This window comes from Macrobrachium rosenbergii, chromosome 2, assembly GCF_040412425.1.
Source record: "Macrobrachium rosenbergii isolate ZJJX-2024 chromosome 2, ASM4041242v1, whole genome shotgun sequence".
In the NCBI taxonomy this organism is placed as follows: domain Eukaryota; kingdom Metazoa; phylum Arthropoda; class Malacostraca; order Decapoda; family Palaemonidae; genus Macrobrachium; species Macrobrachium rosenbergii.
Window position 1 is genome coordinate 36,813,530 of NC_089742.1, and position 27,913 is coordinate 36,841,442.

General features: G+C 37.3%; 3 protein-coding genes across 11 annotated transcripts; all 3 read left to right on the forward strand.

The window, feature by feature from the left end:
* Positions 1 to 3,170: 3,170 nt before the first annotated feature.
* Positions 3,171 to 13,677, forward strand: LOC136845063 (prion-like-(Q/N-rich) domain-bearing protein 25). The gene is made up of 13 exons (XM_067114888.1): positions 3,171 to 3,291; positions 8,471 to 8,528; positions 8,629 to 8,786; positions 8,954 to 9,063; positions 9,204 to 9,321; positions 9,443 to 9,579; positions 9,698 to 9,838; positions 10,871 to 11,014; positions 11,100 to 12,344; positions 12,514 to 12,651; positions 12,740 to 12,874; positions 12,976 to 13,105; positions 13,543 to 13,677. The coding sequence occupies exons 2-12, from the start codon at positions 8,481 to 8,483 to the stop codon at positions 13,083 to 13,085; spliced, it is 2,484 nt and encodes an 827-aa protein (XP_066970989.1). The 5' UTR covers positions 3,171 to 3,291; positions 8,471 to 8,480; the 3' UTR covers positions 13,086 to 13,105; positions 13,543 to 13,677.
* On the forward strand, positions 13,251 to 17,474 carry LOC136842826 (uncharacterized). Its single transcript, XM_067110699.1, has 10 exons — positions 13,251 to 13,395; positions 13,755 to 13,889; positions 14,232 to 14,366; positions 14,657 to 14,791; positions 14,873 to 15,007; positions 15,188 to 15,322; positions 15,956 to 16,081; positions 16,502 to 16,627; positions 17,027 to 17,161; positions 17,323 to 17,474. The coding sequence occupies exons 1-10, from the start codon at positions 13,251 to 13,253 to the stop codon at positions 17,472 to 17,474; spliced, it is 1,359 nt and encodes a 452-aa protein (XP_066966800.1).
* Positions 13,662 to 26,363, forward strand: LOC136845049 (cysteine-rich, acidic integral membrane protein-like). 9 transcript variants are annotated; one of them, XM_067114803.1, is made up of 46 exons: positions 13,662 to 13,677; positions 13,755 to 13,889; positions 13,994 to 14,128; positions 14,232 to 14,366; positions 14,446 to 14,580; positions 14,657 to 14,791; positions 14,873 to 15,007; positions 15,188 to 15,322; positions 15,428 to 15,562; positions 15,717 to 15,851; positions 15,956 to 16,090; positions 16,249 to 16,383; positions 16,502 to 16,636; positions 16,794 to 16,928; positions 17,027 to 17,161; positions 17,323 to 17,457; positions 17,574 to 17,708; positions 17,851 to 17,985; positions 18,090 to 18,224; positions 18,369 to 18,504; positions 18,608 to 18,742; positions 18,896 to 19,030; positions 19,142 to 19,276; positions 19,444 to 19,578; positions 19,689 to 19,823; positions 19,998 to 20,132; positions 20,225 to 20,359; positions 20,512 to 20,646; positions 20,772 to 20,906; positions 21,164 to 21,298; positions 21,381 to 21,515; positions 21,836 to 21,970; positions 22,262 to 22,396; positions 22,515 to 22,649; positions 22,752 to 22,886; positions 22,964 to 23,098; positions 23,418 to 23,561; positions 23,710 to 23,850; positions 24,016 to 24,150; positions 24,683 to 24,820; positions 24,897 to 25,031; positions 25,114 to 25,257; positions 25,383 to 25,520; positions 25,608 to 25,730; positions 25,858 to 26,001; positions 26,132 to 26,363. In XM_067114803.1, the coding sequence occupies exons 19-46, from the start codon at positions 18,177 to 18,179 to the stop codon at positions 26,305 to 26,307; spliced, it is 3,762 nt and encodes a 1,253-aa protein (XP_066970904.1). In that variant the 5' UTR covers positions 13,662 to 13,677; positions 13,755 to 13,889; positions 13,994 to 14,128; positions 14,232 to 14,366; positions 14,446 to 14,580; positions 14,657 to 14,791; positions 14,873 to 15,007; positions 15,188 to 15,322; positions 15,428 to 15,562; positions 15,717 to 15,851; positions 15,956 to 16,090; positions 16,249 to 16,383; positions 16,502 to 16,636; positions 16,794 to 16,928; positions 17,027 to 17,161; positions 17,323 to 17,457; positions 17,574 to 17,708; positions 17,851 to 17,985; positions 18,090 to 18,176; the 3' UTR covers positions 26,308 to 26,363. The 9 variants fall into 9 exon arrangements, with proteins under 9 accessions (XP_066970904.1, XP_066970895.1, XP_066970924.1 ...); XM_067114794.1 differs by lacking the exon at positions 13,662 to 13,677 and adding an exon at positions 22,049 to 22,183 and having other exon boundaries at positions 13,760 to 13,889; XM_067114823.1 differs by lacking the exons at positions 13,662 to 13,677; positions 13,755 to 13,889; positions 13,994 to 14,128; positions 14,232 to 14,366; positions 25,383 to 25,520 and adding an exon at positions 22,049 to 22,183 and having other exon boundaries at positions 14,457 to 14,580.
* Positions 26,364 to 27,913: the final 1,550 nt, after the last annotated feature.

The following is a 27,913-nucleotide window of genomic DNA, read 5'->3' on the forward strand; positions in this document are numbered from 1 at the left end:
CATTGTTACTATTATTATTAGGCCTACTAAAAAAAAAACTCTTATGTGAGGGAAGCCTAAAGACCAACAATTTACAAAGCAAAGGACAATTTTCTTGCCAGAGAAGCAACTACCGATTGCCCAACTACAAACCGGCTTGTGTCTAGCTCCCAACCGAAGTCATTTCAAAACCAGGCGGCCGACATTCCAAGTTCTTTATCTTCTAATATTTAACTGGGAGAACATTGGCTGTTGCATGTGTCTATTTTTATTTATTTTTCCCTTTTTTTTGGAAGTTTTTATCAACCTTCTGTTAAAAGGTAAAGAAGCCACTGGTGTTGACAATGATGATTAAACTAGGTTTTTATGGACAGTTAATACGTTCATATATACACTGTAGGATATATATATATATATATATATATATATATATATATAAAATATATAAATATATTAAACTAAAATGAGGTGAATGAAGATCATCTTTATTAGTTGCGACTAGTTTGGGAGATTTACATTCCTCCGTCATCGGGCAATCTATAATGGAATATATGTTACACTTAAAATCAATGAAGTTGTAAAGTAAAAAAAAAAAATTACATACGCGATATAGTAACCTAAACACGCAGAAAAAGCTTAAAATATAGATACAAATAAAAAATGTTTATTGTAAAAAACAGTAGAAATTAAGTCTAAAAACGCATTGACAACAAACACTTTCTGTATTCTAAGATTTTGCTGCGTGTTTAGGCTGTTATATCTAGTAGTATGTAATTTTTTTTTTACCTTATAACTCCATTGATTTTAAATGTAGCATATATTCCATTATAGATTGCCCGATGGCGGAGGAAAGTGAATCTCCGAAACTAGTCGCAACTAATAAAGATGTCTTCATTCAAGCCCTGGTTTTAATAATTATTATTCGTCTCGATTTCCAGGAACTCTTCTGCTGATATATATATATATATATATATATATATATATATATATATATATATATATATATGTATATGTATAATGTATATATATTATATGTGTCCGTATACATGTGTTGCGTGTTTTTATACCGAATCATGTTCGTTTATCTGTTATTACAGAAAATTCCTGACAAGGAACGTAGCTGTGATGTAATTATGGAATAAATTGTAAAAAAAAAAAACAATTGATACAAAAACATGCATCAATGCTGTAAAAAAATATTGAAAATTAAGTGAAAAAGCGAATCTTGGCGCAACGATTAAAAATTAGACCAATCATTCAAGTCTCATATGAACATATGTGAGTGGCACTGGACTGAAGACGTGGTCGGATGGTACAGTGTTATTAAGCAAAAATAACCGAAAAAAAACTAAGAAGACAAGAGAGAGATGCAATCTTCGCTATGAGAACAGCAAAAACTAGCCGGCGATTTCTTCCCAGCACGTGTTCGGGAACTTTTCGATCCCATACTGTGGTCAATCAGTCCTTCCAGGGTACTGGAATTAATTGTTCCACATCGGTGGTTGTAGCATCACTGACCACAATCGGTGCCACGCCAGTTTACGTAGATCATTCGGTTGATCCATGGTTTGAGACACGTTAAAATTTATCAATTAAGCACTCGTAAAAGGATTGTTTAAAGAACCCTGAAGTTGACAGCTGTTACGCCATTTAGTATCAGATTATTGAAATTAACCATCTTTGATACACCACTTTATAAGGTACAAAGAAAGGTGACACTTCAAATGGTATCTCCTCAAATCGTCTGTTGATCAATTTTATTCTAACGTTCACATTCAGTTCACTGAACAAGCGATAACTACCACTATTTACAAGCAGCTAACGAATAAATGAGGCGCATAGAAAACTGTATACCTGTATATGAATTTGTATGTAAATATGATTCAAAATGGCCTTACGCTTACTTTTATGATTGCAGCGTGCACCAGACCGCTAGCGGTCTGGTGCACGTTAAACTTTCTCCTCGTAAATTAGGCCTAGAGACCGTCAGAAGTGCATCATTCTCATGGTAGGCTTATTTGTGTCACTCACAGTTATATATATATATATATATATATATATATATATATATATATAGTACATATATATATATATATATATATATATATATATATATATATATATATATATATCTATCATATATATATATATATATAGGGTTCATCTATATATAATAATAATAATAGTATATACAATATATATATTCTTCAATAGCCCCATGAATAGGAGTTCATCCAGATAATAATAAGAGGTCAGAAATTTCTCAGTTGCCCTCCAGAAACGTGCCAAGGCCTAAGATCGAAAACCAAGAACTTAGAATCTTGCTACAGAGGTTACAAGTCTGCTGTGGGCAGCAATGTTATAATAAATGAGACAAATAAAAAGACTGAAAACTGATAAGATTTCCATCATAACAAATGAAATCCAGAAAAGTTTATTGAAAACATTAAGATGGGGAAACAATTTCTAGGTGGGTGTTACATTTCGGAATGTAAAGATGATTATTTCAACTGGAGTTTCGCGTTTGTCTCCTGAGACTACGTGCTAAGTTGATAAAGTTAAATATATCAGGGAGACAGTAAATTTTATATCCTTCGAATTTGTCATCCAGTGTATGCGCCAACATCTATAGTCTAGACCAAGGTCTATAGAGACCTTGTTCTAGACTCTGAAGTCTAGACGTTTCTTCCTAGGTCTCGTTTTCTTTCGTTCATCCATTTGCGTAAATTCATGTCCTTTTGGTTTGCCCCCGAAGAATTAGTTAATAATAATAATAATAATAATAATAATAATAATAATAATAATAATAATATAGCGCGTCACTCAACATCACGATTTAGATAGCCCAGCCTCATTCCAGCGAATTATTAACGGAAATCGTGAGCGTTGTTGACAATAATTATTTATATGATTTCATTCGGGCTACATAAGGCTTCCCCAACCCTTTTCTCTTTCTCCCGCTCGCTTTTCTAGATTCGGCTGGCCTTATGCCAGCACGAACTCTTACCTTCAGTTAGTCTGCAACTCTCTTTCTAACGGTAGCGGAAAAAAAAATCAACCAACTACAGCTGAGATAGTTCGCACTCTTGCCGCCGTCAAGAAAACGGCGCTGCAGTGGCCTTGTTAAGGCCACTACTTGTCTTTTGCGGTCCATGTCACTTGCGTTAGTCACTTTAAAAATCGATTACTTTAAAAATCGACTTCGTGACCCAAGCGATTGGTGAGGTCAGTGTGGGGCTTCTGCTTCCTTTGAACAGTGCTCAGTTGTCCAATTAACAGTGAGCTATTCAAGTTTATTAGGTGTTTGTAGCTGTAAGTATGTTTTAAGGTTTATTAAGTTCAAGTTAACTTTCAACGTGTATTTGCGAGGAGTCTTTGGTTTGTTGTTTATTGGTAACTTGTTTTCTACATTAAGATTGATATATCTTTTCTCTCGGTTAAGCTAGGAATCCTTCGTTATTGGGTGTGTTACTACGGAATTTGTCTTGATCCTTTTATAGCTTAATGTTAAAATAACTTTAACCTCTTAGTGTGAAGTCTTCCTAAAGAATTGCGATATTAATTTTTAATACTGTGGTTTTGTTTTCCTAAAGAGTTGCGATATTAATTTTTAATACTACTAAAAGTTAAACATTTAATCTTTTCCCATTTTCCTTAATTACTACTAATTTTTAATACTGTGGCTTTGTTTAACTGTTACTTTGAACATTTAATCTTTTCCCATAGTAGGTTTTCAAACCTAGTGAGTTCTTAATGTCTTCTCCCCCTAGGCTTTAAGAATTTATTTTCCTTAAAATACTAGTATTTTAATTACCTACTTGAGACTTCAAAACTTAAAATTTACTGCTGAAGGAACTAGTCTTAAGACTTTAATTTCTACCATGTGGGCACTTTGCATTTCTTGGTTCCTAATCTTAATTGTTCTATCCATTAGTTTCTTTACGCGTGCCCCATTTAATCCGTCTCTTTACTGATACCTAGTATAAAATATTGTGAGTTAAATACTTTTTAGTGTATTACTAATTACTTATCGCTGATGGTATATAGTACGATTGTCTTGCGTAAACAAACATATTAAATGTATTATGGAAAATAATTTTATTCTGTGTTTTGCATGTAACTACGTCTTTGCGCGATAAATATTCCGTAAACTACTACGTACTGTTCTTTTTTATAAGAGGCTCGATTTTTATAAGAGGCTCGATTGTGGTTGCTTCTTCCGGTCGGTTTTGTATGCCTTCTGAGTCTACAGATATTTTATTGTAAATACCTAGTATTAAGTGTGGAACACCATTACTCTCTGAATAGTTTTAATGCATAATTAACTTTGCTTTAAGAGGTTTTAAAGGTTGAAATTCTGAAACTAATTTCATTTATGGTATCCAGAACTAAAATTCCTACTGTTACCAGATTTCCCTGGGTTTTACTTGTTTTGGGTTTTAGCCTTAACTTCTTAACCTTCCATTATTAGTAATTGTGTAGTGGCTAGTTTGAGGTCACGAGGGTCTAGTTTGAGGTCACGAGGGTCTTCATTCCATACTTAGGACTTTAGGCATGGCTTAAATTGGCTAGTTTGAGGTCACGAGCGTCTTCATTACTTACCTAGGACTTTAGGCATGGCTTCTCTTCTAGGTCTTTAAAATTCAAGACTATTTGAAGGGCTTAACTTATAGCCAATCATAAATTAGTTTTTATTCCTGTGAGATTAATCTTTAACGAAGATAACTTTTAATGGGTAACTAGTGATAAATTTTAAGTTTGTGTAGTTTTTGAGACTAGTGACAATTTGTATGCTTTAGTGTAGTCTCTTCTATGAAAAGTGAAGAGCTTTTTGCCTAGGTTTAATTTTTCGCCAGTATTAGCGTGTTTTATGGTTCACCGAGTTTTCTATGGGGTTAGTGTTCAAGTTTTATGCACTAGTTTTTGAGACTAGTGATAACCTTAATTTTTCTCGGGTATTAGTGGTATTGGTGATAAGCTTTTATCTTCATGCGTTAATATAACTATTCTACGGGAATAGTGGTAAGCTTTTATGTTCATGCGTTAATATAACATTGTTCGGGAATAGTGATAAGCTTTATCCCATCGTTAACTTTTCTATGGGATGCTAGTGATAAGCTTTATGGCTGTTAATCTTTCTATGGGACTATAGGACTGATACTTTATGGTTCAGTATAGTTTTGTGAGAGACTAGTTTTGTTTTGATCAGTGATATTTATCCCTTAACTAATTTCACTGTGGAGGCTAGGGGTATCCCTTAGTTACTTTCCCTATGGGAGACTAGTGATAAGCTTAACTTTTTCTATGGGTTTAGTTTTAGGTTTTATTCCTGTTTAATTTTTCTATGGTATACTAGTGGTAAGCTTTTTGCCTTTAATTTTTCTATGGGGCTTAGTGTTTAGTTTTGCCTTAGTGTAACTTTACTAAGATTAGTGATAAGCTTTCATGTAACTTTATGGATTATTTTCTACGGGATTAGTGATTAGCTTTTTTATATAATTTTATTGATAATCTTAACAGAATAGGGATAAGTGATTAGTTTTTTTATATAACTTTATTGATGCTGATAGAATAGGGATAATCTTTACCCCTTAATTATTCAGAGTAGTGATAAACTGTAACTTCTATGGGATTATTAAACTTTATGAATAGTTTTAACTTTAATATGGGAGACTAATGGTGAAGCTTTATCACTTAATTTTTATATGGGGAATAGTGATAAGCTTTTTATGGGGTTAGTAGCAAGTTAGTAGCTGGCTTCATGCTTTAGTAAAATTTTTCATGGGAGACTAGCTATAGGCTTTATGCTTCCCAGGTTAACTCTTCTATGGGAGACTAGTGATTAAGCTTTTTCTGTAATTTTTTATTTATTAATGATTACTTAATTTTTCTATGGGATTAGTGTTAGGTTTTTAGTTTAATTTTTCTATGGGATACTAGTGGAAAGCTTTATGCTTTAGTTTAGTTATTTTTCTATGGGATTTGTTTAGTTTTATACCTTAACTCTTCATACTTTTCTATGGGATGCTAGTGGTAAGCTTTGCTCCTATGGAACTGATTTATGGTTCAGTATAATTTTGTGGGGGACTAATGATACTTATCCCTTAACTAATTTCACTATGGGAGAAGTGGTAAGCTTTGCCATAGTTCCAATTTTCCTATGGACTAGTGATAAGCCAGATTTCTCTTCTATGTAAGACTAAATCAATTTTAGTTAGTGATCAGCATTATGGCGTTTAATTTTTGTATGGGAGACTAGTTATAGCTTGAAGCCTCAGTTTAGTTATTCTGTGGGGGAACTAAAGGCCTCTTGTTATTTCTGTGGGGAACTAATGCCTTGTTAACTGAGACTAGTGAAAGTTGATGCCTTAGCGTGCTTCTAAGGCTGGCTAGTAAACATATAATTCTTTAAGTAATTTCATTAATGTGTCAAGAGGATAGAAAACGGTCCTTTGCATACTGGAAGGGAACGATCTGAGTTTTGTGAAGCTTCCCGTACACCTTACTGACATATATAATGAAGTTTTTGTTGGGTAGATTGGTTTAGTGTAGTTTCATAATTGCTCTTTACTATGAAATACTAAATCTAAAAGTTTAGGGGTAGGTTGGCTCTGCTTATGGATAACTTTGCTTATCCATAAGGAAAGTTTTGTCTAACTTTGTTTATGGATAAACTAGGTTTATACCAGTAATACTAGCAGACCTCCTAGTACTCTACCTAAATTTTTCAGAGCCCTTCCTATATTAGAGGTACTCCTCCTGAAGCTTGAAGGGATTAAAAAATTGAAGTTTGTTTATAATGTTGCGTGCTTTAACTTGTTTGGTTATTGGCTTGTTGATTTGGTTATTGGCTTGTTGATTAACTGTGACTTCAGTTTGTTCTTGGTTATTGGTTTGTTGATCAACAATAGTGATTTCGGTTTGTTCAAACTTTGATTTAGTTTGAAGTCTAATGGTACTGTGCAGTTTAACATGAAGTTATTGCCGAATCACGTTTATATTGACTAAATTTTTTTATTGAAGCTAGTCAAAAGGCTTTTCCTTTAAAATTAAGTGGATAATGTTGCTTAATTGAATAAAATTAAGGGTGAAAGCAGGAGCTAGGCTTAACTTTATTAGTTGTAAAATATAAGTAGAACAAACTAGAATAAAATTACTAGGTTGGTCAGGGGTGGGCCTAGTTTCAACCTTTGAAGGTTTTATATTATGCAGCAAGTAACAACTTGCATTGATTTGTTATTCTTTGATAATTTATTTTAAACGTTACTACACGTATGCATTTAAATGCCTAAAATGTCTTTGTGAAATGTATATCTGTGGTACTCCCTTTCCCTTTTCAAGGGCTGCTAGGATGCTTGCAAGTCTGGTACTTACAGCATCAGCATTTATTTGTCAAAATGCCGTGTGAACTAGTGTAATTTGACTTTAAGATACTGAATATTTGTAATACCATATTCTGGTCACTAGTTTACTAATGGAAGCCAGAGGTCAGGAAGCCAGAGGTCAGAGCTGCTCAGCACAACTGAAGTGTTGGTGTGTAGATTGGTTAAAACTGCATTAGTGGGACTAGGATTAAGTCTTGCCCTATAAAGTTTTATGGGTAACCTAGGATTAAGGTGTGCATAAATTGATTTTCTTACACGTTTTGTGACAGTATTAGTTTGGCCTGGATGCTTAAGGTTTTTGCCCAGAGTATTTAATTTACTTGCGCCTAAACGTTAAGTATTAATACAATATTGCTCTAATACTGTATCTTTGGTTTGGCTTGAGGTTTTTATCGCCAATATTTTATGTAAGTGCTTCCTAGTTAGGCTTAAGAGCAAAGATTTTTAGCTGTTAATGTAGTGAGGGGATTTTTTTTACAGAAAACTAAACTAATTGGCAGGAATTGCTTCCTGTCTTATCCCAGTGAGTCTTATCCCAGTGAGTCTTATCCCAGTGAGTCTTATCCCAGTGAGTCTTATCCCAGTGAGTCTTATCCCAGTGAGTCTTATCCCAGTGAGTCTTATCCCAGTGAGTCTTATCCCAGTGAGTCTTATCCCAGTGAGTCTTATCCCAGTGAGTCTTATCCCAGTGAGTCTTATCCCAGTGAGTCTTATTGTTCATGACTTAACTTGTCATACTTAAGTCAGCTGATACTAAATATGAAAGTCCAGATGTGAACTCATTTTAATTTAGTATGGTTTATTTTTACTCTACACTTTAAGTCTAGTGTACAGTCGGGTAAATTTCTTTTACCCCTAGAGTTCACGAGCCATTATAAATAAACTCTGCTTTTGTGGTTTAGTAATGCTATTAGCTGATTGGGAATGTGACTTATAGCTCTTTGCACTTTAACATTCAAATTGCTGGTAGTTCCTTTTTATATCTTTAAGGATAAGTTTTTAAATATAACTATATATGTAAAAGTCATCGAGCCCCGTTAGTATATAGCATAACCTTGGCCTCCAAAGGCTGATTTAGAGCTAAAGAAATGTTATTAACATTTCAGGATCTCTACGATGGGTACATCATTGTCATCCATCCTCATAGGATGGCATTTGATAATGGTAAGTAGGGCTTTGAAAGCTGTTACAATCACAAATTTGAAATACTCTTAATGCTTAATGGTAGAGGATTGTAAAGTTTCTAATTTTACTTTGCTTGCAGTGCATTCAAGCTACTAACTACACGTACTCTACCTCCATAAACTATACTTTCTCAACTACGTATACTGACTCGACATTGCCATACAGCGATCCTTACGGCCGGTATTACACTATTAGTACTACCCCTCCGTCTCCAACGTTATGTGCATTGAATGACTAGTAAGTAGGCTACTTGTGGCTTTAGTAACTAGTGCCTTGTATGAATGTCCTTAAATGGACACCTTTATCAAAGTTTTAGTTAGTAACTAGTGCCTCTAGGATGTTAAACTTTAAATGATTACCTTTATCCTCAAAGGTTTGCTTATGAATTAAAGCCTTATTTTTAGTTTGTGCAGAGACCTGATTAAAGGGCAGTGTATAGACAACAGCCTGAGCCAGTTGTGTGACCACTCGTTGACTTGGGCTTGTCCTAACCCTTCTTGCACCTGCTGTATTAGTAAGTATTTCTGTTAGTAAGTATTTTGTTTTTGTTCACTTAGTCTTATGCTGCTTCTTGTATAGCTTAATCCTTGAAAGTTTGTTCTAATAACGAAATCCTAGTTGGTTCTAATAGCTTATGTTCTTATCACATTACAGATTGTTCAAAAGATGTTGGCGCCTCAGCTTGTTCTGCAGTGTGGGGTAGTTGTAAGAAAGCTTGCAATAATGAAGAGTACAGAGACTACACAATTTCCTGTCCGAACAGGCTGTGCCAGTAAGTATTTCCTTTAATATAATATCCGAACAGGCTGTGCCAATAAGTATTTCTTTAACATAATGAATGTTAAAGCTTTAATTCCTCTTAACAGTAATTGGTGAAATTTGAATCTTAACAGGTGTTGTAGGAAGTGTGAGCTGGACTCTGACTGCAAGAGGGATAACGGATACTGCACGACAAAGTCAGTTCTGTGCAGAACTGGTTATTTGCCTGTTGATGGATGTGGTAGTGTTAATTGCAAATGCTGTAAACCTGGTGAGTTTTAATTTTAAATTTAATGTAACTGTTAATTTTAAATTTAATGTAACTGAGTATTTAATGTTAGTATTTGGACTAAAGCCTGCGTATGCTTTGTTCTGATCTATTTAAACAGCAGAGCTCGATACCTGTAAGCCTACCAATGGCTGCACGGCCCCTGGCGACTACTGTGATACGGCTGCCTGTCCTCTCGGGTACAAAGAAAACCCATACACGTGTACTTCATCAAATCAAAATTGTCACTGCTGTGAGAAAGGTGAGGCTTACTAAGTACCTTTTATATACTATAAGAGGTGGTTCAGAGCTGATAAAACTTTGCCAACACATCCTTTATCAATTTGGTAAAGGTGAAAGTTAAGTTTTATAACTAGTTTTTGCAGTTTAGTACTAAAGTTCCGTTGTCCTGATACTTATCAGGAGTAAGTTTCCTATGCCAGAACAGTCAAAATCGCCAGTAATCTTTTGGGATCCTTGTATGTTTTCTGTTCTGGCATTGGAGTCTTCACTTTTGATTACAAATATCAAAACCAACCTTGTCAATAAATTATACTTCCTAAAATTAGGTAGGAGTGTACTTTACTAATTTCACTTATCAGTGCTTTGATAAAAAGGTATTGCTGAGAGAACTTCATACTCTGAATCCCTTAGTTCAGCTTCCCACAGATCTAATAATTTAGATCATTCTAAACATTGTATTATGGGATTATAAGTACTTTCGACTTTTATGAATTTTGATAAGTGTGCTTTCTGTGAATAGTTTAGTTCAAATACTGGAATACGAGGCTTATTAAGGTCTGTTTAGACTTTATTCTTAAAAGTTCTGAATGCTTACTGCTTGTTTAAATTTAAACTGCTGGAAGGTGTTGCAGTAAGTCTTGTAAATGGTTTATTTTAGTCTTCGGAAGGCAGTTTTTGGGGGGTGTGTGTATTTACACTGGTGTGCTAGTGCTCTTTCTTTATTTGGCAACTGGTATATAGTTTTGTTTACCTCAAACTTTTATAAGTATATCTACTGTGCTGGCAATGAGATTTGTAAAATTAACTTTATTTGAAGCTTAAAATTTACTGCAACTTAATGTTCATGTTTTATTAGTTTCAAATTTAAGAGATCAAAGTTCTAAATTTGTTTTAATGGAGTGGCTAGCATATTCCTTCCCTTGGCCAAATTTGAGAGGGTAAATTTGTAGTCTAGCATAAGCTGTAAGTAGCTATATCCTGTCGTATGTCTAGTAAATTTTCCTAGTTCAGGTTTAGTTTCTTTAATGCCTATATTTGAAACTTCTGACAGTTCAAGTCCTTGATCCTTGCAAGCCATTCAATGGTTGTTCATTGCCTGGAGACTACTGCAGTGCAAAGCCCTGCCCCACTGGCTATAAAACCACTCCAGGTGCTTGTAGGTCTTCCAATCAGATCTGCAACTGTTGTGAGAAAGGTTAGTTGTAATTGGATACTTATTTTCGTGATAATCTTTGTGCCTTAAGTTATTTTCAATGTTAATTTTGATTTTCTATCTACAGTGATAGTTGATGAACCTTGTCTGCCACTTGGGGACTGTACAGCTGATGGAGACTACTGCAGCAAGACTGAATGCCCTACTGGTTATAACACCATAACATCTGGTTGTAGGTCAAATGACCCAAGGTGTCGCTGTTGTAAGAAGGCAGTCTCTGTGAAACCATGCAGAGCACTGACTGGCTGCCAAGGTACAGAGGACTTCTGTTCAACCTCGAGTTGTCCATCTGGCTTCACAACTGAGCAAGGAACTTGTCTAAGCCTTACTGGAGAGCGCTGCAATTGCTGCAAGAAAGTAACTTCGAATTGTATACCACTCTCAATGTGCACGGAACCTGGTGATTTCTGTACTACTGGTCAATGCCCTACTGGGTATTCTAGAAATCCTGGAGGCTGCTACTCAATTGATGGGAGCTGTAGTTGTTGTAAGAAAGATAAAGGAACATGTACTCCTCTTGAGGAATGCCAGTCTAGTAGGGATTACTGCAGCTCAACAGACTGCCCTGCTGGTTATGTCACTATAATAAATGCTTGTAATACAACACTTGGAGGCTGCAGATGCTGCAAGTATGCTGCTGAAGGATGCATACCATCTGGTAATTGTTTGAATAAAGGAGACTACTGCAGCTTGCAACCCTGTCCCTCTGGCTTTGCCACTACCAAAGATTGCCTTTCTGGTAACCCTAACTGCAGGTGTTGTAAAGTACAAACTACTACTTGTCAGCCTCTTTCAAGTTGTCAATCTCCTGGTGATTACTGCAGTCTCACAGGATGCCCAGCTGGGTATGATACGATTAACTCTGCCTGTACATCTTCTGATCCAAACTGCAGGTGCTGCAAGAATAGACTTTCTACTGCTTGCACTCCACTAGATCAGTGTAAAAGCCCTGGGGATTATTGTTCAACTGGTACTTGTGAAGCTGGCTTTGTAGGTATTGCTAATGCTTGTGCTTCATTAGACCCAAGATGCCAGTGTTGTAAGAAGAATATCTGCCAGCCATTGGGTACTTGTAGTGACCCTGGGGATTTCTGTAGCAGGACTCTGTGTCCAGATACCCATTTACAGAAGATTGATGGCTGTAAGTCATATGACTCTAGCTGCTGGTGTTGTAAGAAAGTTTCATGTGTTCCTCTGCAGAATTGCCAGAGTAGTGGGGACTACTGTTCCTTGTCTAGTTGTCCAGTTGGGTACACCACTCTTTATGGATCATGCTCATCCTCAGACTCTCGCTGCAGATGTTGCAAGAAAGGTGAGATCATTGGAGTTTACTGGTTTCTTAAAAGTTAGACATTTTTGTCGGTAATTTAGTTAAGGCTTGCTTACTAAAACTAAATGAATGATTTGTATCAACCTTTCTTTACTTTAAGATTGATTTCAGTTTTTCTTCCTGGTTGACTTTGCTAATTGTTTTTTGGCAGCAGAAACTAGCTGTGTTGCTTTAGAATCCTGCAAAGCAAGTGGTGATTTCTGCAGCAAAGAATCTTGCCCTACTGGTTATACCACTAACTTTGGTGGGTGTCAATCCTCTGATCCTAATTGTCGATGCTGCAAAAAAAGTAAGTTGTTTTTTTGTCTTGCCTTTGTGGATAACTTTTTCATACTTAGCTGATGGTTACTGGAATTTTACCACTACTTCAATTGTAGTTCCAGATTGTGTTGCCCTAGACTCTTGCCGGGGAGTTGGGGACTTCTGTAGCTTGTCTATTTGTCCAGCTGGGTATACATCAGACTTGGGTGGATGCCGGTCCACTGATCCCAACTGTCGCTGCTGCAAGAAAGGTAAGGGATGTGTTTTATCCTTGGCAGATTGTCTTAAGGCTCTGGAATATTTTTTGTGGATTACTGTGTATGCTCTTTGCTGAATAATCTGTTAGTTCCAGATTGTGTGGCTCTGGATACTTGTCGAGGAGCTGGAGACTTCTGTAGCTTAAATGCTTGCCCAACAGGGTATACTTCAGACTTTACTGGATGCCGGATCAATAGATCCTAATTGTCGCTGTTGTAAGAAAGGTAATTTTTTATTTAACAAGCCTTTGCCAAATGCTTCTGTTTAGTTTTCCCTAGCCCATCTTTTTCAGTTTTCCTTAGACCCATAAAGGGTCTGCAACCTGTATTGTTAATGTTTGCTTTAGTTTCTAACTGCTGCAAGAGCAAAATGGCATTTAGTCATGCCGTTTTTCAGTGTACAAAATGGTTTATTTTAGTACCAGACTGTATTGCTTTGGAGATCTGTAAAGCAATTGGGGACAACTGCAGCAAGCGGCTGTGCCCTGCTGGATACACAACTAACTTTATTGGATGTCAGTCCACTGATCCTAACTCTTGCTGTTGAAAGAAAAGTAACGTTTGTGTTCATGAACTCCCGGTAAACCTGCTGGATAGCCTTAAAGACTTAACATTTTTATTTGTAAGTTAATGTTTTGAATCTTGTATCTTTTATTTACTAGTACCAGATTGTGTTGCTCTGGACTCCTGCAGAGCGAGTGGAGACTTCTGCAGTAAGCAACCTTGCCCCACTGGTTACATCACTAATTTGAGTGGGTGTCAATCTACTGATCCAAGCTGTCGCTGTTGCAAGAAAGGTATACATTATGTATTTGGTACATGGTATATCCTAAGATTTCAAGTTACAATATTCTGATACTTTATTATTTTTCAGTGCCAGACTGTTTAGCTCTAGAATTGTGTAGATCTTCTGGTGACTTCTGCAGTCTTGCTGCCTGTCCCTCTGGTTACACTACAGACTATACTGGATGTTCTTCTTCAGATCCAAATTGCCGCTGCTGTAAAAAAGGTAGGAGGCAGCTGGTGTGGAAAATTAAAACCTTTGCATAGGGTGTCTCCACATTGGGTTTAAAGTACTCTTGGGGTTGAGTTGACATATTTACTTTTTTACAGACCAGCAGTGTGTTCCATTGGATTCCTGTAAGGCTAGCGGAGACTACTGTAGTAAGCAGCCATGCCCTGCTGGTTACACCACCAGCATAAATGGATGTCAATCGACTGATCCTAACTGTCGCTGCTGCAAAAAGGGTAATATTCCTGTAATTTTTTAGTCCATTGTTAATGGAGTTACTGTGGGACTTAAATGTTTTAATTTTCATAAATCTGTATAGTAATTGTATTTGGTTTCTAGTACCAGATTGTGTTGCTTTGGATTCTTGTAAGGCCAATGGTGACTTCTGCAGTAAACAATCTTGCCCTGCTGGTTACACCACTAATTTGGGTGGATGTCAGTCTTCTGACCCTAATTGTCGCTGTTGCAAGAAAGGTGAGAATTAGTACTTGGGTAATGTAGATTTGAAATTCTTACATAAGATGTTGCACTTAATATTTCTGTTCTTTCACAGTACCAGACTGTGTGGCTTTAGATTCCTGTAAAGCTACTGGTGACTTCTGCAGTCTTGCTGTGTGCCCAACTGGGTACTCTACTGACTATACAGGGTGTATTTCTTCAGATCCTAATTGTCATTGCTGCAAGAAAGGTGGGTGTCTTAAATTTTTAATGAATTTAAATTTCATGTAAATTGCTTTGTGAAAAAAAATAAATCTTTTCTTTAGTGCCAGACTGTGTTGCCTTGGATTCCTGCAAAGCAAGTGGAGACTACTGCAGTAAGCAGCCATGCCCTGCTGGTTACACAACTAATATTGGTGGATGCTTGTCAACTGATCCTAATTGTCACTGCTGCAAGAAAGGTGAGATGGTTTTTTTACTTTAATTCCTGATAACTGCTTTACTTAAGTACTCTATCAAACTGGAAATTCTTTCCCTCTCAGTACCAGATTGTGTTGCTTTGGATTCTTGCAAAGCCACTGGTGACTTCTGCAGCACAACAGCCTGCTTGTCTGGTTACACTACAGACTACACGGGATGTCATTCTTCAGATCCTAACTGTCGGTGTTGTAAGAAAGGTGGGTTGTGGGCTTTGATAATTTTGTTAGCCTTTTCAGATTGGCTTTTACTTGTGTGCCAGATGGCTTTGAGTATACTTAATCTGGCATAAGTGCTGGCTTGACTAATGTGGTTAAACCTGATAGTGGGTGACTATAGAATTTAAGGTGTTTGTAATTGGTATTGGGATTTATTGACAGAGCAACAGTGTCTTGCTTTGGATTCCTGTAAGTCAAGTGGAGACTACTGCAGTAAGCAGCCTTGCCCAGCTGGTTATACAACTAATTTTAGTGGGTGTTCGTCAACTGATCCTAACTGTCGTTGTTGCAAGAAGGGTAAGATTAAGTTTTAATATTTCTGAATTTCTTCACTTTAGTTTTACTGTACAGTTGTTCAAACTGTCTTATAAACCTCGAGTAAGTGTTTAAATTTTCCTTTAGTACCAGATTGTGTGGCCTTAGATTCTTGTAAGTCTTCTGGAGACTTCTGCAGTTTAACAGCTTGTCCATCTGGTTACACTACAAACAATGGTGGATGTTATTCTTCAGACCCTAATTGCCGTTGTTGTAAGAAAGGTGAGTATTTAAGATCTGTAACTTACTGGCATCCTTTAACTTTAAATTACTTGGGGTAGTCTACTCTTTGGTGTTTTATATATAGTAGACTGTCTTCTAACTTGCTGGAAGGTTTCATATCTAAACTTTGCTAATTTCATAACTATTTTTACAGAGCAATTGTGTGTTGCTTTGGAATCTTGTAAGGCAAGTGGAGACTATTGCAGTAAGCAGCCATGCCCTGCTGGCTATACAACCAGCTTCGGTGGATGTCAGTCGACTGATCCTAATTGTCGCTGCTGCAAGAGAAGTAGGTTAAGTTTAGGTCTTGCTTTCTCGCTAAAAATTGGCTTGGATTTTATTTAAACTAAAATTTGAATAAACTATTATGAGTAACTTTTTGGCTTTCAACAGTACCAGATTGTGTTGCTCTTGATTCCTGTAAGGCTTCTGGTGACTTCTGTAGTCTCTCAGCTTGTCCATCTGGTTACACTACAAACAATGGAGGATGTTATTCTTCAGACCCTAATTGTCGTTGTTGTAAGAAAGGTGGGAACTAAGTTTCTTAGTCCTTTGAGATAATTGTTAGGACAGTCTACACTTCATGACTTTTTTCCTTGCATGTCATTACCCTTAATGAGTCTTTCTTGCAAGATCCCTTCGTTAAAGGGTTGAGTTTTAATGCTAATTTTATTTAAATTTTACAGAACTATTGTGTGTTGCTCTGGATTCTTGTAAGGAAAGTGGTGACTACTGTAGCAAGCAGCCATGCCCCTCTGGTTACACCACCAGCATAAGTGGATGTCAGTCCTCTGATCCTAACTGTCGCTGCTGCAAAAAAGGTATTACTGTATGGTAGTTCTTCAAATTTTTCTTCATGGAGTTCTTGTGGGACCCTTTGGTATAAACTGGACTTTGATTTCCAGAACACCTGTATTGATTAAAGGTTATTTTTAACAGTACCAGATTGTGTTGCTTTGGATTCCTGTAAGGCTTCTGGTGACTTCTGTAGTCTCACAGCTTGTCCATCTGGTTACACTACAAACAATGGAGGATGTTATTCTTCAGACCCTAATTGTCGATGTTGTAAGAAAGGTGGGAACTAGTTTTTTGTCGGTGGCATTTTTATTAGGATAGTAGATACTTGACTTTGGTGGTGTTTCCTTGGGTGTGGTTATCCTTAATGGATCTTTACTGTAAGATCCCTCTGTAAAGGAACTTGTGAGTTTTAGTGTCATTTTTCTCTTGACAGAACAATTGTGTGTTGCTCTAGATTCTTGTAAGGCAAGTGGTGACTACTGTAGCAAGCAGCCATGCCCCACTGGTTACACCACCAGTGTAAGTGGCTGTCAGTCAACTGATCCTAACTGTCGCTGTTGCAAGAAAGGTAATGTGTAGTGTATCTAAGTTCTTTGTGGTGGATATCTCATGGGACCTTTACTATGAATAGATTTACTTAACTGAGCTTTTCTTTCTTTTAATTAGTACCTGACTGTGTTGCTTTGGATTCCTGTAAGGCTTCTGGTGACTTCTGTAGTCTCACAGCTTGTCCATCTGGTTACACTACAGACAATGGTGGATGTTTTTCTTCAGACCCAAATTGCCGATGTTGTAAGAAAGGTAGGGAAACTAGAAGTTTGTCCTTTTTTCAAGATAATTGTTAGTATAGTCTATACTTCTTGACTTGGTATTTCCGTAAGTGTCATTACCTTTAATAGGTCTTTCTTGCAAGATCACTGTTAAATGATTTTTTTTTAATGTTAATCATTTAAATCTTGCAGAACAATCGTGTATTGCTCTGGATTCTTGTAAGGCAAGTGGTGACTACTGTAGCAAGCAGCCATGCCCTGCTGGTTACACCACCAGCACAAGTGGATGTCAGTCCTCTGATCCTAACTGTCGCTGCTGCAAAAAAGGTATTGCTGTGTGGTAGTTCTACATTTTTCTTAATGGAATTCTTGTGGGACCCTTTGGTATAAACTGGACTTTGATTTCCAGAACACCTGTATTAATTAAATGTTTTTCTCAACAGTACCAGATTGTGTTGCTTTGGATTCCTGTAAAGCTTCTGGTGACTTCTGTAGTCTCGCAGCTTGTCCATCTGGTTACACTACAAACAATGGTGGATGTTATTCTTCAGACCCTAATTGCCGTTGTTGTAAGAAAGGTAGTTTCATAATCCTAATCTTCAATTCAATATTAAGATGGTATACTTTACTTTGGTTCTCCTTGCATGTCATTAGCACTCCTGAAAGTTCAATTTGTATAGAAACTTGCTAGTACCATTAATTTCGTGAAACTCTTGACAGAACAATTGTGTGTTGCCCTGGACTCTTGTAAGGCAAGTGGAGACTTCTGTAGCAAGCAGCCATGCCCCACTGGTTACACCACCAGTGTAAGTGGATGTCAGTCTTCTGATCCTAATTGTCGCTGCTGCAAGAAAGGTAATGTTTTAGTATTTCTGTAAGTTCTTAGTGGTGGTTATCTTGTGGGACCTTTACTATAAACCAATTTACTAAACTGGTCTTGGCCTTTTTATTTTAATTAGTACCGGACTGTGTTGCTTTGGATTCCTGTAAGGCTTCTGGTGACTTCTGTAGTCTCTCAGCTTGTCCATCTGGTTACACTACAGACAATGGTGGATGTTATTCTTCAGACCCTAATTGCCGTTGTTGTAAGAAAGGTAGTTTCATAATCCTAATCTTCAATTCCATATTAAGATGGTATACTTCTTACTTGGTTCTCCTTGCATGTCATTAGCACTTGAAAAGTTCAATATGTATAGAAACTTCTGCTAGTACCATTAATTTCGTGAAACTCTTGACAGAACAATTGTGTGTTGCCCTGGACTCTTGTAAAAGGCGCAGTGGAGACTTCTGTAGCAAGCAGCCATGCCCCACTGGTTACACCACCAGTGTGTGGATGTCAGTCTTCTGATCCTAATTGTCGCTGCTGCAAGAAAGGTAATGTTTTAGTATTTCTGTAAGTTCTTAGTGGTGGTTATCTCATGGACCTTTACTATAAACCAATTTACTAAACTGGTCTTGGCCTTTTTATTTTAATTAGTACCGGACTGTGTTGCTTTGGATTCCTGTAAGGCTTCTGGTGACTTCTGTAGTCTCTCAGCTTGTCCATCTGGTTACACTACAGACAATGGTGGATGTTATTCTTCAGACCCTAATTGCCGATGTTGTAAGAAAGGTGGGAAACTAGAGGTTTTAGTTTTTTTGAGAATTTAGGATAGTCTAAACTTGACTTGCTATTTTCATAGGTGTCATTACCTGTAACGATTTTCTTGCAAGATCCTTTTGTCAGTTTTTAAGCTTTAATATTAATGTCCTTTAATTCTTGCAGAACATTTGTGTATTGCTCTGGATTCTTGTAAGGCAAGTGGTGACTACTGTAGCAAGCAGCCATGCCCCTCTGGTTACACCACCAGCGTAAGTGGCTGTCAGTCCTCTGATCCAAACTGTCGCTGCTGCAAAAAAGGTATTACTGTATGGTAGTTCAAATTTTTCTTTGATTTCTTGTGGGACCCTTTGGTGTAAACTGGACTTTGATTTCTGGAACACCTGTATTGATTATATTTCATTCAAACAGTGCCAGACTGTGTTGCTTTGGATTCCTGTAAGGCTTCTGGTGACTTCTGTAGTCTCACAGCTTGTCCATCTGGTTACACTACAAACAATGGAGGATGTTATTCTTCAGACCCTAATTGCCGATGTTGTAAGAAAGGTATGGTTTCTTGGTCCTTTATAGTTTGAAATTCAATTGGGTTAGTGTGTACTTCATGAATTGGCTTTTCAATTTGCCATTACCTTTAAAGCTTTTTTTTTTTTTTTGTAAGCTTCTCTTGTTAAAGGGTTTGTAAGTTTAAATGTTAATTCTGTGTATCTTAACAGAACAATTGTGTGTTGCCCTGGATTCTTGTAAGGCAAGTGGAGACTTCTGTAGCAAGCAGCCATGCCCCTCTGGTTACACCACCAGCATAAGTGGCTGTCAGTCCTCTGATCCTAACTGTCGCTGCTGCAAAAAAGGTAATACTGTTTGTAGTTAAAGTTTTTCTTTATTGATTTCTTGTGGGACCCTTTGGTATAAATTAACTTCAATTTCCAGAACACCTGTATTGATTAGTTATTTTTAACAGTACCAGATTGTGTTGCTTTGGATTCCTGTAAGGCTTCTGGTGACTTCTGTAGTCTCACCGCTTGTCCATCTGGTTACACTACAAACAATGGAGGATGTTATTCTTCAGATCCTAATTGCCGATGTTGTAAGAAAGGTATAGTTTCTTAGTCCTTTAGTTTGAAATTCAATTTGGGTAGTGTATTCTCCATGAATTAGTTTTTCAATTTGTCATTAACTTTAAAGGGGGTTTCTTGTAAGATCCTGTTGTTAAAGGGTTTGTAAGTTTCAGGGTTTGTAAGTTTGTTAATGTTCGTGTAACTCTTGACAGAACAATTGTGTATTGCTCTGGATTCTTGTAAGGCAAGTGGAGACTTCTGTAGCAAGCAGCCATGCCCCTCTGGTTACACCACCAGCATAAGTGGCTGTCAGTCCTCTGATCCTAACTGTCGCTGCTGCAAGAAAGGTGATGTTCTAGTATTTCTGTAGGTTCTTAGTGGTGGATATCTCGTGGGACTTTTACTATGAATAGATTTAATGGAGCTTTTCTTTAACTAGTACCGGACTGTGTTGCTTTGGATTCCTGTAAGGCTTCTGGTGACTACTGCAGTTTAACAGCTTGTCCATCTGGTTACACTACAGATAATGGTGGATGTTATTCTTCAGACCCTAATTGCCGATGTTGTAAGAAAGGTGGGGGAAACTAGAGTTTCATAGATAAGATAATTAAGGTAGTCTACTCTTCATGACTAGGTTTTTCCCTAATGCCATTAACCTTAATGTCTTGAAAGAATTTTGTCAAAGGATCTTAAGTTTCTATGTTAATTTTGTGTAACTCTTTACAGAACAATTGTGTATTGCTCTGGATTCTTGTAAGGCAAGTGGAGACTACTGTAGCAAGCAGCCATGCCCCACTGGTTACACCACTAGCCTGAGTGGATGTCAGTCAACTGATCCTAACTGTCACTGCTGCAAGAAAGGTTAGATGCTATAACTTCAAAAATTCTTATTGATGGAATTCTCATTAAATTGAACATAATTTGACTTCAAAAGGAATTTAGTTTGTTTCCAGAAAACCTGGTAATTAAAACTTTATTTTAAACAGTGCCAGACTGTGTTGCTTTGGATTCCTGTAAGGCCTCTGGTGACTTCTGCAGTTTAACACCTTGTCCATCTGGTTACACTACAGACAATGGTGGATGTTATTCTTTGGATCCTAATTGCCGTTGTTGTAAGAAAGGTGAGATTTGTTGTGGAAGGGTTTTCTTTACCCCTGCATGCACAGGCTTAATTTCTTACTGTTCCTTTATTCTATTTAAATATTTAGTTAAATGGTTAATTAGTGGTTGCCAGGTTGCTGTAGTGTTGATCATGGCTAAACTAGCTTTAAATCTTTATGCTTTAATAGATGGTCATTGAGGGGGAAAGAAACTATGAAGTGCCTTGAAGACAAGGCTGAAGTATGTTTTGACAGTGACCAAATTTTTCCTGTTGCAGAACAACCATGTATTGCTTTGGACAGCTGTAAAGCCAGTGGAGACTACTGCAGTAAGCAGCCTTGCCCTGCTGGTTACACTGCAAACCTGAATGGATGTCAGTCTTCTGATCCTAACTGTCGCTGCTGCAAGAAAAGTAAGTTATTGGTAATGGTAGCAGGGTACTTTAATTTTAAGTCTTAAATTAGACTATTGGGTGATCTGATTTTGTCTTGCAGTACCAGATTGTGTTGCTCTGGAAGCTTGCAAAGCCAGTGGAGACTTCTGCAGTAGGCAATCATGCCCTACAGGTTATACAACTGACTTGAATGGGTGTAGTTCTACTGATCCAACTTGTCGTTGCTGTAAGAAGGGTAAGTTTGTACAGCGTTTTGGTGTTTCTGTATGAAAGAGCTTGGTAAGTAATAAACGAAACTTTTTATTGGTTATAGCACAATTTCCAGTACCAGACTGCTGCTCTAGCTTTAAAGTAATGGGAACTAATGCAATAGAAAGCCTTGTCAGACTGGTTATAAGATTGACTTTACTAGTTTTATTTGATCTTGATTACACTTTTTGTAAAAGTTACTAGATTAGTAAAATGTGTAACTAGACTTGGTTACTTTACCAACTCTGACTTTAGGACTATACTTTGCAAGGTGCACTTGATAAGAATATTAAATTTTCTTTATAGTACCAGACTGTGTTGCTCTTGATTCTTGTAAAGCAAGTGGAGATTTCTGCAGTAGACAGGCTTGCCCAACTGGGTATACAACAGACTTGACTGGGTGTCTTTCAACAGATCCAAACTGTCGCTGCTGCAAAAAGAGTAAGTAGTTTGCTGTCTTAGCTGTATACTTGCAGTACTTATGTACTATATGAAATTGCTAACAATTTTCTTCTACAGTACCAGATTGTCTTGCCCTGGATTCTTGTAAAGCATCTGGAGATTACTGTAGCAGACAGTCCTGCCCAACAGGTTATACAACAGACTTCAATGGGTGTCTTTCTACGGATTCAAACTGTCGCTGTTGCAAGAAAGGTAGTGACTTTACTGGAAGTTTGACCTGTACTTAAATGATAAATTTTAAAAGTAAATTAACTTTTCTGTGATTTTTAGTTCCAGACTGTGTTGCTCTAGATAATTGTAAAGCACTTGGTGATTACTGCAGTAGACAACCCTGTCCCACTGGTTATACTACAGACTTGACTGGTTGTCAGTCAACTGATTCAAGCTGCCGTTGCTGCAAGAAAGGTTTGGAGAGCTTAACCGTAATTGAAACAATCTTGTAATATACTGAAATCTTGTAATATACTGATTGTGTAACTTGCTGAAATTCCATGAGTATATTGTATATTACTAATTTTTTTAGTCCCAGACTGTGTTGCCCTGGACACTTGTAAAGCAACTGGAGATTTCTGTAGTAGGCAGTCCTGCCCTGTGGGTTATACAACAGACTTTGCTGGCTGTAGATCTAGTGATCCAAGCTGTCGTTGTTGCAGAAAAGGTAATGTTTTACTCTGAAGTTTGGTGTTTTGAACTTTTTTTGCTGGGAGTGAGTGTAAAGCTTATTTTTTGCTGGGAGAGTGTAATGCTTTTTATTATATAGTGCCAGATTGTGTTGCTCTGGATAGCTGTAAAGCAACTGGGGACTACTGCAGTAGGCAGTCATGCCCTGCTGGTTATACTGCAAACTTTACTGGGTGTAGTTCTACTGACCCAAACTGTCGTTGCTGTAATAAAGGTGGGTACTCTTATTTTGTTGCTCATATTTATTTGGTATTCAGTATGTAACTTTTTAATTATGCTTTACTTTTACAGTGCCAGACTGTGTTGCTCTAGATACATGTAAAGCAAGTGGAGATTTCTGCAGCAAACAGTCTTGCCCTCCTGATTATGGAACTGACTTCGGTGGTTGTCGCTCAACAGATCCTAGCTGTCGTTGCTGTAAGAAAGGTATGGCAGCTTGTTTAGTGTAATTCTTTTTGTCCATTATAGATACTATAATGTACTATACATTAGTTAAGGTGTTGTATGCTGTAGTAAGTACAGTATTTGCTTCAAACACTAGTGATACTATAAATTCTATTACAGCAATGGGACCCTTCATGCTTACAAATTAATACTATGGGTCAGATTTTTTGAGACTGTAATACCTGTGTAAACAATGGCTGTAGAGTTCTTAATCCTGCTAATTGCTTTAGCTTTAAGTTATTAATGCAGTACTGTAATAATTTCCACCTATGATGTATTTACTTTACACCTATTTCTACAGGTCAACTTGTAGTTACATGCCAAGCTTCATCCTTATGTTCAGCCCCTGGTGATTACTGTAGTACCACAGATTGCCCCCCTGAGTATGATACACTTATAGGGGGTTGTAAATCTCTTGACCCAGCTTGTAGATGCTGTAAAAAGAGTAAGGAACACTTTTTTTTAGTCACTTTAAAGCTGGCTTGCATAATGGAGACTTTATACTTGCTTGCATAATGGATACTTGATACTTGCTTGCATAATGAGCTTAGAAAGTCATGGGTTACTAATGTTTTCTGTCCTTTTTATTTCAGGGGTAGCAGTTACTTGTTCACCAAGCCCAAGCTGTCTCTCCTCTGGAGACTATTGTAGTACATCGGCTTGTCCAGCTGGATTTAAGAATTACTTTGGCGGCTGCATTTCGAGTGACTCGAACTGTCGTTGCTGCAAGAAGGGTAGGCATGGGGTTGACTGCTGAGATTGCTTCCTCAGTTTTTTGATATTGTGGTGATTGATATCTAGAGTAAAAATTGTTGGCCTTTGTTTCAAGTTAGTTAGTAGTTACTGTCTTTAGTGAGGCCTGAAGAGATCAGGTTCTGTCACTGTTATTCTATTTTCAGAAGTGTGTGTAAAGACACAATTGTGCAGTGGTACTGAAGATTACTGTAGTGTTGCAGACTGTCCTCCCGGTTATAATGAACTATTTGGAGCATGTGAATCCAGTGACCCAGACTGTAGGTGCTGCAGGAAAATAGGTAAGATGTTTTGTGGGTTTAGTGGACTTCATTGTTTAAGGGCACCTATCAAGATAGGCTTAATGTGGTCTTTGATCATGTAAGGTGAGGCTGCCTAGAGTTCTCCCATTAGGTTTTTACTTTGTATGGTATATACTAGATAAACAGTTTGATTAATTTGTGGGTGCTTCTCTAAAGTTTTTCTAGCTTGTATATAAGCTGCTTCTGAACATCCTGATTTTTCCTTAGTGGATGCTTGCTTGCTTATGATTGCTGTTTTGCTTAGCCTGCTGATAGTCCTGGTCGTGTTTAACCTGAAACCTCTGTGAAACTGTCTTGCTTTGTCAAATTATACTTAACCTTAAGCTGATTTACACTAATTGTATGCAGTGGTGGTGTTGAAGCTTTTAGTACAATAAAACTTCTGGTATATAGCATTCATGGGGCATGAAAGTGGCGTAGTTTTTATACAGCATAGTAATTGCATATTGAACTAGTCTCTGGCTAGTTTTATTTAAGAGATGCTAAACTGGTCTTTAATACAATCCTTCAGACACTGCAGTCTGTACCCCAAGAAGTACATGCCAGTCTCCAGGTGACTACTGTAGTAAGACTTCATGCCCAGATGGCTATGTAACAGACTTCACTGCTTGTGATTCCAGGGACTATAACTGCCGATGTTGCAAAAAAGGTAAGCATTATTCTAGTTTACTCTAATACAGTAACATTTCTTGATTAGAGAGATTAAGTAAAGTTTTCTTTTCCAGTGGCCCAGTGCACCCCGTTGAGTGAATGTCAAAACCGTGGTGACTACTGTTCAACAGATAGCTGCCCTTCAGGTTATACAACGCTTTCAGGTGCTTGCAGTTCAACGGACCCGAAGTGTAGATGTTGTAAGAAAGGTATGTCTTGTTAATTTTGAACCTCTTGGGTATTTGTAGCCTCACTGTTTTTCTGTTCTCTTTAAACTTCAACTTATTACAGATTCTGTGGTAGCATTCTGCAGTCCAACTGATAAGTGCAACAGTACAGGAGACTTCTGTAGCCTTACAACTTGTCCAACTGGCTACAGTGAACTGTTGAATGGCTGCAGTTCAAATACCCCAGGATGCAGATGCTGCAAGAAAGGTGAGCTGTTTATTTGAGAAACTGAACTTTGCTATTAGTACATTTGTATGTGGATTTGGATGTACATTTGTATGTGGATTTGGATGTACATTTGTATGTGGATTTGGATGTAAATTATCTTTCAGCTGGACTGGAGCCTTGTACTGCACTGTTGGATTGTCGAAATCCTGGTGATTACTGCAGCACTGTAGAGTGTAATTATGGTTACAAGAAAACTTACGGGTGCTCCTCTCCAGATCAGAGCTGCCATTGCTGCAAGAAAGGTGGGCCTAATTTCTTAAGTGACACATTAATATTGAAGCAATTATGTATTCTAGCTTATTTCTGGTGTTAAATAACTTTACTTCCAGTTGTGTGTACCCCAACTTCATCTTGTCAAAACCTTGGAGACTACTGCTCAACTGAAGAGTGTCCTGCTGGTTATGTTAAGGCTGTTGATGCATGCTCTTCAGGGTGCCATTGTTGTAAAAAATGTAAGCTTTTTACTTAACTTTCAAGACTTGAGCAATCTTTATTGTAATATGACACGTTTCTGAATTTAAGTCTCTGTAAAACCTAATTGAAGCTGGTATTAATTTAATGTTTACCTACCCCCTCCAGTCACAATAGTTGACAACTGTTCTCCACTGGATGGCTGTAAAGGTTTTGGAGACTACTGTAGCATTTCTAAGTGTCCTCACGGGTACTACACAATCTATAATGCATGCGACTCCACAAATCTGGACTGCCACTGCTGTAAAAATGGTGAGTAATTTTCTACATATAAAATTAGGGTACTACAATGTAATAGTTCATAAAGACTGGTCCAAAAATTTATGGTATGGTAATTTGATGTAGAATAAAATATCCAATAAGTTTCTTCTCCTCCCTTCAGCTTACACATACAGATCCAGTGAAGGAGAGGTAGTTGATGAGCCAGGTGTTCCAGTATCCGAGACAGTAACTAAAGTTGGCGATGATGTACACCTGGGAACTGTTGAGAAAGATGATGCTGAAATTTCGGAGGAAATTCCTTCTGAAGCAGAGACTACTCTGCCCCCACTTGAGTGAATCTTTTTAATATTTTAATGTTTTTAAGACTATTTAAATTAAATTATAAATGAGTATACTTATTTTATTCTGCCCTGATATGAACTTTCACTACAGAATCTTTGGGTTAAACTTTATTAGTTTATACAACCTATTATGTCGGATGTGTTTAGTATGTCCTATTTTGGGAACTAAATTGGTCCAAGGATAGCCTTGGAGATGCTTCTCTCAACCTCTGGCTTTGAAGGTAGCTTGTTACCCTGAAGGGTTAAGATAGAGCAATTTGAAGATAAAGACTGCTAAGTGCTAGCCAAAAAATTGAAAGGTGCTTTAATGAATTAAGCCATGCACTGTAAGTACTGTTAATTTTCTAGTACAGTACCCTCTCCTTGGCCTAAGTGATGGTAAATTAATGTAAGCTCTAATCTGTTACTAGAGTACAGTATATGGCTGTTGACCTTTGAATGCCTTAAGATTTAATTGTCTGCAGTGTCCATTCAGTCCCTAGCTGTGAATGTTTACTTTAAAGTTCTCTTCCATCTCTTGACTCTTAATTTTCATAGTGTAGATAACTTTAGTCTTGCACTCAACTTCCTTTCAATGCTGAATGACTTCATACACAAGTGATTGGCCCTCAGCCTAAATTATTATAAAATCAGAAGGGTTTAAAGTATTCCTCCACTGGAGGCACAAGTGAAGTGTTCAGAAGGTTAGCATGAAGGTTGATACTTGAGCCTAGCATCTTGGTGGCTCACCTTGGCTGTATTTAATAATGCATTCAGTGTACTGTAATGTGATTACATGCTTTGTATCTGACTTGGGAAACTCTCCCTATGCTGGGTAGGGAGTTTAAAGTTCTGTAAATTTTCTAACCATTAATGTGAAGTGATAGTATGTTTACAGTGGGTGTTATATACTTCTTTGCATGGGAGTTTTAGCAATTTTGTGAGACTTCTAGCTTTGCTTCAGCATTCCATTTTAATAGTAAAGTTTCCTCTAATTAGCAAAATGGCAAAATTTATTTAGCAATGTTTGAGGAACTTTATATTTTTGTCAATGTACAAAACTAAATCACACCCTACCAAAGAGGCAATTCATTAAGTTTCTAACATCCTAGAGTTTAGGCTATCCAAACCTAAATGTCACATATGGCTAGCTGAAGTAACTTAACATTTTGGCATGCAGATAAATTTTAGAAATTGAGGTCAGTATGCACCTCTTAAGTGTGAGGTGCTAATGGGATATGTGCTGCATGAATTCTTTACCTTCCAAAATTGGGCTGAACGTAAAACCAGACTAATTACCCCAAGTAGGCATGGAAAACTGTCAAAAATGTGAAACATTGATCAAAGGACTCTCCTGAACAAACTATGATTTATGGTCCTTGGGCCTGTAGCTTAGTGACTTCCTGATGAGGGATGCAGGTTGCCATTTAAAAAAACAAATTTCAGAACTGCATATTTGGAATAGACTTCAAAAGCTCAACCCATTAACAATACCAGACAATGACTAAGGCCCTGTCCACACTAGCGGACACTCGCTGATGGGCAAGCACTATTCCCATAAGTTCCACTATACTGACAGACAGAGTATGGAGCCACAATGATACGATTGTCTGGTAACACTG